Source organism: Sinocyclocheilus rhinocerous, unplaced genomic scaffold (genome assembly GCF_001515625.1).
Source record: "Sinocyclocheilus rhinocerous isolate Xijiao unplaced genomic scaffold, SAMN03320098_v1.1 scaffold178, whole genome shotgun sequence".
NCBI lineage: Eukaryota > Metazoa > Chordata > Actinopteri > Cypriniformes > Cyprinidae > Sinocyclocheilus > Sinocyclocheilus rhinocerous.
The window spans coordinates 688189-701651 of NW_015653463.1; the positions used below are offsets into that span (position 1 = coordinate 688189).

Here is a 13463-nt window from a genome sequence, read left to right on the forward strand (position 1 = left end):
GCTCGCCAAACAGACAGAGCTCAATTAAATAGGAGTGCAATAATTCTGACTAAACTATACATTTCGCCAGGGGTGTAAATTTACACACATTTATAAGTATCACACACACGCACACACACACACGCACGCACATGCACACACACACACACACACACACACACTGACCTGCAGTCTCTTCATGGTCTGGGAGTCCTGGTCAGCCTTGACCTTACAGGCCACCAGCAGCTGAGCGGTGGATGCTGCCACCTGTTTGGCTGAAGAAATGAGTTTCTCCTCACTGGCGTGACCCTGAACAGCAGAGTTAGCCGCTTCACACAGGTTGTTAGTAGCTGCAGCCACCATACGCGCCTAGAGCCAATGAATTCATGGACAAAATATGTTAAACATCCAACCTCATCAAAAACCACTTCATGTATGTATAGGTATCTGAAACCTCTGCATCTAAATATATTTTAGAAGAAACTGAGAAAGTTAAAGTGCTAGTTCACATTCTGTCATCATCTACTCTCAAAATACCTTCATTTGTGTTTATAATGATATGAGAGCATGATATGAATAAATAATGACAGAATTTTTATTTTTGAGTGAACTACCCTTTAAGCTCAAAAGTTCTTCTAGCTCTACTTGTGACAGTGACCTACAGCAGAAATGAGACCCTGTGACCACTGTCCATCATCCACTGCGTTTGCTGGGATCGCCCCGACCTGACAGAGAGAGAGAAATGCATTACTGACTGAGCAAAGCTGAACAAAGTACAGGATTTCCGGGCATTCTGAATGAAGTTTCCTTCAACAGCATGTTCATCGAGGCACGTTCATACCTTCCCTTGAGCCACCAGCTCTCTCTGAGCGGCAGATGCAGCTTTGACCAGAGCGCTTGTGGCTGCAGCGATGGATTTGGCTGCTTCCAGAATCTGCTCCTCGAAGTTTAGACTCTCATCAGCTTCCTGTTGATCAGAACAGAGCAAAATTCATTTCCATCACAGTCTGAACATTGGGACTGATCTTAAAGGTTTTTCACATGCGTATGAACACATCATCACAATGGTTTTTCATTCCAGTATAGATGATGATGATGATGATGATGGAGGTCATTCATGCTGCATTCATAATTCATATCATTTCTGTTACCTTAAATCCAAATCCAAACTGGGCAATGCAAACGGGAATAGTTACACAAATGTGACAATAATCAGGAACATCTGCTTCAGAATATATGAGCACTGAGTGGGATTTTCCAAGCTGAATGTAAAATGTCAAGCAGTTAAGCAGCTCCTGAGGGATGTGGGTAAACGTTTCCTCACCTTGGGTTTGGCTCGGGGTTTGAGCTGCTCTAGTTTCTTAGCGGCAGCTTCAATGGCAGCTGCGGCACCCAGCAGCTCATTTTCAGCGATGACAGTCGGGTCCTCAGGATCCACCCACTCTGTACCTAAAGAAAGCATAGTAACCAATCAAACTCATGTGTGAGATTGTGCTGTGTACCTGTAATAAAAAACTAATGTTATATCTTAGCCTTCCTCCATTCTTCTCCTCTGATTTAAACACTTTCTACAGTTTTGGATCATCTGTGGTTCTTTTTATAAATCCTGAGGTTCTAATTGGTGTGCGAATAATTTTACAACAGATTCTACAATATTTTGTAAATGTTTTTCTTCCCTTTTTGAAATAAAAAATAGGGTTGTTTTAAATATTGTAGTATCAGAATGCAAAATGCCCTCTTTGCTTATTTAAGGAAAACATTCATATTCAGCAACAACAACAAAAAACTTATTCAGAATTATTAGTATTAGAAAGGATATACACTACAGTTCAAAAGTTTGGGGTCAGTAAGATTATTTTAGTGTTTTTGAAAGAAGTCTCTTATGCTCACAAGGCTGCCTTTATTTGACCAAAAACAGTAATTTTGTGAAATGGCATTACAATTTAAAATAGCTGGCTTTTATTATACTATGTTTTAAAATGTAATTTATTCCTGTGATGCAAAGCTGTATTTTCAGCATCATTACTCCAGTCTTCAGTGTCACATGATCTTCAGAAATCATTCTAATATGCTGATTTATTTATGTGGAAACTATGATACATTTTTTGGACTCTTTGATTAATAGAAAGTTGAAAAGGAAAGCATTTATTTGAAACAGAAATCTTCTGTAACATTTTACATGTTTTACAGTCACTTTTGATCAATTTCATGCATCCTTGCTGAATAAAAGAGAGAGAGAGAAAAAAAAAAAAATCACACTGACCCCAAACTTTTGAACGGTAGTATAAATTCATAAAGGAACATATTTTCCTTTATGTGCAATAAAACTGAAGGACAAAGACAACAGCAGAAAGTGTATCTCATTATATTAAATATATTTTTGTACTCATAAACACTAGATGGGTAGAAAGACCTTCATTTTTTATGACTTTTCTTCTTTTTTTTTTTTTTTACAAAAATTGGTGTTAAATGGGGGTCTGGGTATTATCACCCCGAGCTCTCAGATCACTTTCAGTGGATTATCCTGATGAATCCTGCTTGGATTCCCTGCTCATGATGCAGAACTGGATACTTGACCTGAGCTGATGGAGAGGACAAGAGGGCAAGAAGTACGAGAGGTGCTGGTTGTACCTTTCATGGCCTCCGCAGCCTGTATGAGCTCAGTCACTGAACCGGCCACACGTTTGGAGAAGTGTGCCAGCTGCTGTTTAAGGTCATGACTTGGTTTCTGAATGATCTGTGGATAGAGATCACATGACTTCAATCACATGAGAGCATTAAAACATCCTAAATAAGAGCTGGTTAAATCAATCTGATGACATATTCAACTCCTCACAAACAGTTCATTGCTGTTAGACACTCATGCGGTCAACTAGAAGACACTAATCTAGTGATTTCTGAGGTGTGTGTGTCCTCGGCGTGTCCTCCGGGGTGGTGCTGGTGACAGTGGAACAGGTGCGTGGCATTAGCAGAGCTGTTCGTTTGGGACAGACAGCTAAGTAAAGACTTGGCCATGAGCAGGAATGCTGGGAATGACACAGACAATACCAGAAACGCACACACCCACAGACAAACTTATGCTGTCTGTCTATATAAACCCTACAGAAGCACAAAAGACAGTCCGTCTGTCTCTCTCTTCAGAGTTCCCATGTTTTGACCAATGCATTTCTCAAACTGTTCCAGTCATTCATGACTTTGTTTTGAGACTGGGGTGCATTCCTCTTTAGATGTCAGGTGACCAGCCTATATTTGGAATGAATAGATGTTCATAAACGATCAATGGAAAACTAATGTGACCAATATGACACTCAACGACAGACTAGTGTTTCATATTGGTGTTATTCCACTCAAACGTTAAAAAAAAATATTTAAGTGGTGAGCAAAACTAGAAAAAAATATTAAAATTACTAAGGAGGTTTATAGATCTTGCCCAAGCTTAGAAAATCATACAGTACAAAATTCCCAGGTCATTTTCAGGCTTAACCATGAAGAATCAACACAACTGTGTTGTTCGTTATCTTTATGTTATTAATTTATGATAATTTAATAATATTCATTTAATTAGTTATTCACATAATTTATTCATTTTTTTAAATTACTTTTTTCCCTTGCTCTTGTAGTGCTTTTTATTGTTGTTTACACTTATGATCTTGTGGTTTGAAGGGATATTTGTTTTCACAAGTTAGAAAAAAAAGAATGTCTCCATTTCAAGGATTTTAAATTTTTTAATCTAACATTTTTGCAGCACTTGGAAGGATGTTGGCACAGTCTAACAACGTGACTATGGGAGCCCTGTCTCTTTCTAAATATTACATAAAACTGACAATTCATCCTGCTTTGACCTTTTTTCACACACACTCACTCACTCACTCACTCACTCACTCACTCACTCACTCACTCATCACGCACACACTCACGCACACACTCACTCACGCACACACTCACACTCCAAAGGAAAATACGTGATCACAGTGAAGTCTAAAATGTGGCAAATGGCAAAATGTTAAATGCTTCTGCAAACCATTCAATGACATTTCATTCAGTTTATCTGAAAACTTTAACAAATGAACCTGTAAACAAAGCATTTTGACTAATCAAGATGCTATTAATATAGGTCTCAGAATGCATTTAAATGTCACTCTCTTGAAAACGACCATGATAATGAAATCACACCAGTTACTACATTAATAGATTTTACCAGTGGTTTTACTTCAAGACAACAGACATACAGTGCAAATTAATGATTTGCAAAAATAATTTATCAGGATTCATGTCAAATTTCTGTTTCCTCAATGAAATGGTTGCAGAGTTTTTTTTTAATTTTTTTAATGCTTTGTACCAAGCTTTGTTGGCTGGTGGATTTTTAGAAGATTTGACAATTAGACAAACTGGCTAATATCTGTAAAATGATCTGTAAAATATGAACTCTATGAAACAATTTTTTTTTTTGTCATGAGAGTCTACAGATTATACATGACAAAAGTCAAAGCCAAAATGGTGCAAAAAAACAAAAAACAAGATGGAAATGGAAATAAATAAAGATCTGCAACCCACCAGTTGAGAAGCACTACAGCACACATTATATTATGTCATTTTTGAGTCATGTTAAGAGGTTGTGCAGTTCAGCACACACAAAACACACACATTCACATGCACAATCAGTCACCTTTAACTCACCGGCTATCACAGCGAACCCACACACACACACACACACACACACACACATCAGAGAAAACAGAAAACACATGAAGGTAAACTTTAAAATGAATTTCTCAGTCCTGCATAGCAACGATCTACACTTTACCTCATTACGATCTCAACATCCCACATTCGACAACTCAAATGTACTTTACAAATAAAAAATATATAACTACCTCTGTTTTATCTTATTTTAACTACCCTTTAATACATTTTAGACAAATATTTCAGTAACTGACCCACAGAGTGACAACCATACTGTGAGTTTGTGAAATATGTGACATTTCAGCGTGCCCCTAAAATCACAGGACCAAAGGCTGCAGCACTTATTTCACACAGCTTTAACCCTAATGACCCCACTAAAGGAGTGTGTGTGTGTGTGAGACACTCACCACTAGCACGTGCTCCAGCAGGCCCAGGTATCCTGTGGCACACTCCGAGCCGAAGCGCAGCGCTCGAGCCTGAACGTCTCGCTTCACCTCCGGGTGGAACGCCGCTTGCTGAACAACACAGCAGAAAAAAGATTTCCACTTTAGGTTAACAGAAACACATATACACTAGAAGTCAAAGTTTGAACATTCATTCTATATGACCACTTTCCATTTTTAAAATTTTAATATTAAACTCACTAAAGTCACTAAATAAATGATATGGAAATGATTTTTTACATGCTTTTCTAAATTCTATCCCTCCACACTGGACATTGTCTATAACTAATTTCTATTTTTAGCTGACAAGCAACTATTTGTTGAATTTAAGTCGCATGTAGCACAACTCAAGTTTAGAAAATAAGCATATTAAATCATTTTACTTAAAAAAAAAAAAAAAAATATATATATATATATATAATGCTACACATAGCACACAAATATATAAAATATAATCATAAATAAATGAACATATTACAATGCAATTTTGAGTTTATAGCATCATTTTGCAAACTCGATTTCAATCTGTTTAATTATTCTGAAATAGCTGCATTTTGCTTAATGAAGCATAATTTGGAATAAAGTAATTATAAATTGAAGTTTTACAAAATTGCATGCATTTTAAAGGATTAAGGAAAATTTTATTTCATATGATATGACCGCTTATGAAGTGCATATGCAGTCATTAATATGCATTAATTTGCACGGTGTGCAAGAGAGTGGTCTGACCTTGCAGGAGTGCAGCATGTCAGCGATGGCTCGTCTGCTCAGGTTAGCAGTTGCGATCACATCCTCTTGACGGCAGGAGTTCCCAGCAGCCACTGCTTTCGCCGTGGCCAGCGTGATGCCTTTGGTCATGCGGATGAACTCCTCTGGAGTGGCGGTCTTTGGAGGAGGATCTGGACTGCTGAACACCTGAACACCAGCAAAACATATGATGTTTCTTCTTCATCCCAGTGGACTTTATATCTAATAATATACTTTTTCCACTGTATTGTAGTGATTTAAATGGCTGTGCATATTTCCAGCACAGTTCAGTGGAAGCGTGTCTCTTACAGCCAGCTCTTGTTTGATGTGCTCTATGGTGGCCTCTAGTGCTCGTGTGCCTTTAGTGGCCTCGTCCTCCACGGCCTTCACCGTCTTCAGTAGAGACGTCACATTCGTCACCATCACCTGATCCCACAGAAACATCACACATCAGAACTCTTGACACACTTATGCATTATGACTTTATGATGTTATGTCATAGAAGACAGTGCTTAAAGCGCTCAATCAAAGGAGAATAATATATGAACGCAACAATACAGAAAGGCTGATAATATTTAAGGTTAGCCAGTATTATAAATTTATATAGCTTGGCACAGAAAAAGAGTTGCCTGGTAAGCCAAATCAGACTAATTCATTAAAAAGAAACAAATTAAAGTAATTATCCAAATAATGAGCAAAACTGGTCATCAGCATACTGTGCATCATTAGTAGAAATATGGGATATATAAAGGATATATAAACAATCAAATAATACATTTAATAATAACCTACAAACTTTTTAAAACACACAATCTACTGACAGTCTCTTTAGGAAACACACTACCTAAATAAAAAGCACAATAGAAACTCTGTTAATTGATAAATTAATAATTACCAGAAAATAGCCATGAATTTATTGTGAATATATATCCCATATGCTTCCAATATAATTATAAAAATATAATTTAACTAATATACTATATGAAATACACTATTTCTCTAGTTTGTGTGTGTTAAATATTCCAAGTAAGTGTTATTTTAGGTTTTTTAATACTATTATAGTATTTATTAATATTTTTAGTATTCATATTTTCGGTTTTCATTTTAATTTTAGTTTAAGTTTTAGTAATTCTGTTATATGATTTTATAATTTTTATTAGTACTTAAAATGAGAAATGTTGCCTTAGCATCCATGTGAAAGTTTTTTAAGTTTAAGCTTTTACTCTAATATTGATATTTTATTTAAATTTTATTTCCATTACCGAAAACATTTTAAATGTTTCTTTTTTTTAAAAATTTGTGCAGTTTTAGCTTTAGTCTTAGTTAACAATAACACCACCAATCTGAGTGTAAATCATTAGCAGTTCTTCACTTTGTAGGTCAAACGGACTGACTCCTGATTTCAGGTCACCTAACATTGTCTGGCAGCCCATAATAATCATTTTGACTGAGATCAGTTATTAAAGGCCTCAGGCGGAGACAGACTGGATATGTGGATGACTGAGATGATTCTGCTCTGAGTGTCTTTACCTTAGCAGAGTTCTTGAGCTGTAACATGGCGGGATCGTCGTGAGGTTTGCCGGACGCAGCCTTCGTGGCGCTGATCAGGTCACCCAGAGCTTTAGCCACGTCCTTCACCGCATTGATCAGAACCACCTGAGACACGACAACAAACACGATCTCAGACGGCTGCAGCATTATTGAAATTCTGGAACAACATATGCATCAGCATCACGACTTAACATGCTGCCTACATAGACAGATGCATCACTGAACCACAAACATGGGCATAATCTCACACCTGCATGAGACAAAATATATGTAGCCATGAGTGAAATGTATCAGTACAAGAACTGTACTATAAAAGTAAATGAAGAAGTCTCACAGCAAACACAAAGTTATATAACACAATTGAAAGCTGTTATGTAAATATTAATGCTGGTTAATAAAGTATCAGTCACATAACAGCATATTATCCTGACTAGCAATAAGTTCAAAAATGACTAGAAAAACTGCAGTATGGACACAAAGACCTCACTAAAATCCACTCAAAAACATCTGCTGCATGTGGAAAGTGAAAATACAGATCTTACAAATGCAGCACATTTGAAGATAACGCTTTTATTATGTTCATGAACTTGAAAGGAGATTGAAATGCAATTAAACCTTGCCTTGATGGCTGAATTTCCTTGAACAATACAGCTATAACAAGCTTTGAGAATATGCCAAGAATTATAAAGTGTTGCCATAGGAACAGCAGAAACCCAAGAATTGTTGCCAAGCACTGGACACAAACACACACACACACACACACACTCTCTCTCTCTCACACACACACACACACACATTACTGCAGTGTAAGTGTAAGGTCAGCTGTGTTTGGTGTGAAGAGGTTTCTGTTTCCTGTTTGAAAGCGGACAGGACAGGAAGCGGGTGTCAGTACCTGTGTCTCAGGGTCTTCAGCGCCCAGACTGGCCGCTCCCAGTTTGACCACATCAGCCAGTTTAGTGATGGTGTTAACAGACGACTGCGCAGCCTGAGCCAGTTTCTCTTGACTCGCTCCTGCTCCAGACACCAGCAGCTTCGTGTCCTCCACCAGAACTTTAGCCGTCTTCAGGATGTGCTCTCTGACAAACCACAGGAAACACAAAACTATTAACATTACAATCCGCTAATGATGAAACATACTGACACTAACGGAAACATCATCAAAGACCCCTCTCACCCCGGACACAACCTGTTTACAACAAATTCCTCGTGTGCTTGCACACCTGGCGAATAAAGCTAATTCTGATTCTGATTCTGATAAACAAACACATACAGGGGGCGACAAAGATTATATAAAAGGAAAGACACTTTTCTGTTACTAAAATTGTTTGTAATTTGCTATAAGTGCATCATGTTGTTAGATTACTTCTAATAATAAAGTAATGAGTGAAGTCTTTTTTTTAACTTAAATTGACAATGTAGTAAAACGTTAACAAAGGGCTAGACTTTTTGCTAAAACAATCTAGCAATGCCTAGAAGAGTGGTCTGATTGTTTCTTTGTAGTTTTTTTAGGTTTAATTGGATCTGAAAAGGTTTACTGGGGACTGAACTGGTTTGATATGGTTTCTTGTGAGTCTAATGAGGTCAAACGGGGTTTGAAGTGGTCAAATATGGTCTATGGTCTATTTCACACTTTCAGGCCAGGCTTTTTCAAGCTAACTTCAACGTTTGTCTTTAAACTTTATCTGTCTACTTCAATTTGACGTTAAAACAGTTTCATTCTGTGATTTCTAAAATGTCATCAGATCTGCTGAAGCTGACTGGAGCCACAGCGTAAATGTCACATATATGACCCTGGAGCACAAAAGCGGTCTTAAGTCGCTGGGGTATATTTGTAGTAATAGCCAAAAATACATTGTATGGGTCAAAATTATTGATTTTTCTTTTATGCCAAAAATCATTAGGATATTAAGTAAAGATCATGTTCCATGAAGATATTTTGTAAATTTCCTACCGTAAATATATTAAAACTTAATTTTTGATTAGTAATATGCATTGCTAAGGACTTCATTTGGACAACTTTAAAGGCGATTTTCTCAGTATTTTGATTTTTTTGCACCCTCAGATTCCAGATTTTCAAATAGGTTTATCTCGACCAAATATTGTCCTATCCTAACAAACCATACATCAATGGAGAGCTTATTTATTCAGCTTTCATATGATGCATAAATCTCAATTTCAAAAAATGGACCCTTATGACTGGTTTTGTGCTCCAGGGTCACATATAGGGACTGGAATCATTAGGAACTGAATGATTCTGGTTCTTTAATGGTTTCATTAACAAAACATCCCTAGCATCTGGGCTGATCTGCAAACAGCTGTGTTCGCTGTAGCTTAAACAGTAGAGCAAGGTGTTTGGTGTGAGCAAGCGGAGATACAATAGTTGTGTTTCGTGACCCTTCAAACACCTTTTCATTTCATGGTCACTCAAATGTCCACTGGGCAGTTTGGGCGCTGTAGTTTGTACCTGTGGTCTGCAAACGTCTCGGCGTTCTCTCGGTTGAGAGTGCCTGCGGTGGCAAACATGATGGTGGTGTCCAGATCAGCGATGATGCCAGAAACAGCACTGGCAGCAGTAATGCAGGCCTGAGTGCCACGATTGCCCGCCTGAAGAGCCGCCAACACGTGAGACACCTGAGAGAGAATACAGATATTAGGAGTCCCATCAAGACTGAAATGACATCCATAAGTCCAGTAAGAGAAGATCTACTGTGAACCTTCTCGGAGACTTTCCGAGCGCTGTCGATGAGCTCTTTCTTGGTGTAGGAGTCGTTTGGACTGCACTGCAGCGCTCCTGCTTTACTGACCAGACCAGTGCAGCTGTAGCCCAGCTCTGTTACCTGCTTCCTGATGTGAGAGCCGATCTGAAGAACAAAACACCTAACCGTTAACTAACACCTTAAATCCGGATCTAGTCGGGATTTCAATCAAAGAAATCCAGAAAACAGTTTAACTATGCAAAGTATCTCATTTTACTTCCGTAATGTGATATATTTCAAAGTGCAACCGGATATTCAAGAAGAAATGTAGGGTGGGATTTGATTGTATTTATTGGGAATTGACTGGATGATCAAAAGTGGTCTCTATTTGACATAGTCATTTGAAATTTTGGTCACACTTTATTTTAACGTTCAGTTCTCGGTATTAACAAACCATTAACAATTACTTTTGCCTCAATAAACTCCTAATTAGCTGCTTATTAATAGTTAGTAAGATAGTTGGTAAGTTTAGGTATTGTGTAGGATTAGAGATGAATATGTGCTTATAAAGCACATATTCTGCATGAACATATTGGTCATACAGAATATGTGCTTTATAAGCACTAATAAACAGTCAATATATTAATAACAGACATGTTAATAAGCATCTAATTAATAGTGAGAATTGGTCCCTATACTAAAGTGTTACCGATTTTTTTTATTCAGCAAGGATCAATTTAATGTAAATATATATCACATTACAGCATTATTCAAATAAATCCTGTTCTTTTGAACTTTCTATTCATCAAATAATTCAGAAAAAAAAAAGTTTTCACAAAAGTTTCCACAAAAATATGAAGCAGCACATTTTCAACATTGATAACAATCAGAAATGTTTCTTGAACAGCAAATCAGCATATCAGAATGATTTCTGAAGGATCAATATTTCACAATATTATTGCTTTTAAAACATAAAAAAACAAACCTTATTGACCCCAAACTTTTTACGGTTAATGTTTCTTTACTAACAGTGTGTTCACACCATACGCGAATGTAATTATTAGCGCGAGTAGATTACATACAAAGTCAACGCAAAGACGCGAATAGAGGCGAATTCGCACCGGGCGACGCGAATGACGCGAAATGCGCGACGCGTTTGCCGCGAACGCACGATATTCGCTTCAATCGCGTCTTCCGCGCAAGTTCAAAAATTTCAACTCGAGCGGAAAATTCGCATGACGCGTTCTCCCGCAAGCCAACCAGTGAATGATGCGCATATTCGCTTCGTGTCTGGTGTGAACACACCATAAGAATACAAACATTCAGAGTAAGTTCTCCATAAGACCAGTAACATGCAGAAACAGTAAATGGAGTCACTTTCATATAAATTATAACATTATGTGGAAAGGCCATAAAATCTACATAAAAGGAAAGCATATGTCACAATACCTCGTCATTCTCGGCAGTCATGGCTGCACATCTGGCCTCGGATGCCAAGTCACCGAACTCTGTGGTCAGCTGATTGGCCAAACCGCCCAGCTCATCAGGGTTAGTGTTGGATTTGGTAACCTGGCAACACAGCATTTTAAAAACACACCGTCAGCCTTTACTTCTCTATAAATACTGCATAATTCTCCCTTCTGGAACTATTTTGAACCATAACATCGAAAACAAAAATAAATGAAAAATATATTCAAGGCGAGCATTTGTAAGTGAAAATGCCTAGGAGTGACTGTGGAAAAAAATCTAACTCATTAATTCATATGATACCACCAAAATAAAAATGCACTCTCTGGTGCAGATGTTTTATTATGCAATTGGCTGCTTGGCCTTCTCTTCTACTGACGCCAATAGAAAAATGAATATAAAATCTATTATAGTTTCTACAATTGATTCTGCTTTTCCTTTTTATCTCTGTGAAGCTGCTTTGACACAATCTGTAGTGTATAAAGCACTATAGAAACAAAGGTAACTTTTGGTCTGAAATTAACTCTTCCTACAGGGCATCTTCTCTTCTACTGACTACTCAACATAAAAAGCATGAATAAGTTTGCTGCTGTGTAACAGAACGAAGGCATGACTATTAATTGTCTGCTAATTTTTGGCAGTGTCCAATCAGGAGCCAAGCTGATTACAACCCACCTGTGTCTTTCAGCAAAACATAATTATTAATTCATGAGAACATTACTGGCTTTAATTAACCGGCTTTTCATGGATATCATTAAAGTTTGATTGATATATTTTCATGTTCATTCATATTTGAACACTCAAAAAATAGTTAATTGTTAAACACTGTATAATGTTTGTTAACAAGTATTTATAATATATTACAATATAGTTTATCAGATGTTCTTAAGGTGATAATTCAGGGATGCTTGTCAGGTTAACTATAACACATTATTTACACACTTTTTAGTTAATGTCCTTTGTTACAAGTCAAGTGTATTTCTGAATTCCGTACTAAACCCTAATTCTGTTTTCAGTTCATGTTTGTGCATATATTGTATTTTGCCCACCAGCTACAGTGGCTTTTCCCATTCCCCCCCAATTCTTAATTCTACAGTCACTCAGACTGTTCCAGCACTTGTTTTTACCATCTCCTGAACGGTCACAGCGATAGCTTTGGCCGTCTTCACCATCGTGGTCTGATAATCCACAAACGTTCCTTCAGGTTCGATTCCAGGCCCATCTTCCATCTTATTGATGGCTTGAGAGATGGAGTTGACCATGCCGCCCACTGCTCCTGCAGCACTAGCCGCCTCTGACAGAGTCGCAGCCAGATCATCCACCGCCTCCTTCATCATCTGAACCGACTCCTCCAGAGCCTCCTGTGTGTGAGCCGCCTGAGGACACACACACAGAGACACACACACACACAGACACAGACACGGACACGGACACAGACACAGACACAGACACAGACACGAAGACACACGCACACAGACACAGACACAGACACAGACGCAGACACAGACGCAGACACAGACACGCAGACGAAGACACGCACGCACGCACGCACACACACACGCACAGAGTACTGTGAGACTGAGCACTACAGCAGATCTCCAACAGATACAATACTGTTCAAAAGTTTGGGATAAGTAAAATTTTTAATGGAGTCTCTTTTGCTCATCAAGGCTGCATTTATTTGAACAAGAATACAGAAAAAAACAGTAATATTGTGAAATATTATTGCAATTTCTAATATTGGTTTCCTATTTTAATATACTTTAAAATGTAATTTATTCCTGTGATGAAGCGCTGAATTTTTTGCATCATTACTCCAGTCTTCAGTGTCACATGATGCTTCAGAAATCACTCTAATATGCTGATTTATTATCAGTGTTGAAACTGTTGTGCTGCT

At 37.7% G+C, this 13463-nt stretch overlaps 1 protein-coding gene across 4 annotated transcripts in view; it reads right to left on the minus strand.

The window, feature by feature from the left end:
* LOC107715875 (talin-1-like) overlaps positions 1-13463 on the minus strand; it is a 109819-nt gene that overhangs the window by 5455 nt on the left and 90901 nt on the right. For all 4 annotated transcript variants that reach the window (XM_016522109.1, XM_016522112.1, XM_016522111.1 and 1 more), the window contains 14 exons: positions 12694-12942; positions 11549-11668; positions 10118-10264; positions 9868-10034; positions 8296-8479; positions 7383-7508; positions 6162-6278; positions 5835-6020; positions 5070-5177; positions 2611-2716; positions 1304-1428; positions 821-946; positions 642-704; positions 166-348 (listed from right to left, as the gene is read on the minus strand). In XM_016522109.1, the coding sequence (XP_016377595.1) occupies positions 166-348; positions 642-704; positions 821-946; positions 1304-1428; positions 2611-2716; positions 5070-5177; positions 5835-6020; positions 6162-6278; positions 7383-7508; positions 8296-8479; positions 9868-10034; positions 10118-10264; positions 11549-11668; positions 12694-12942 (2007 nt within the window). The remainder of the gene's footprint in view (positions 1-165; positions 349-641; positions 705-820; positions 947-1303; positions 1429-2610; positions 2717-5069; positions 5178-5834; positions 6021-6161; positions 6279-7382; positions 7509-8295; positions 8480-9867; positions 10035-10117; positions 10265-11548; positions 11669-12693; positions 12943-13463) is intronic.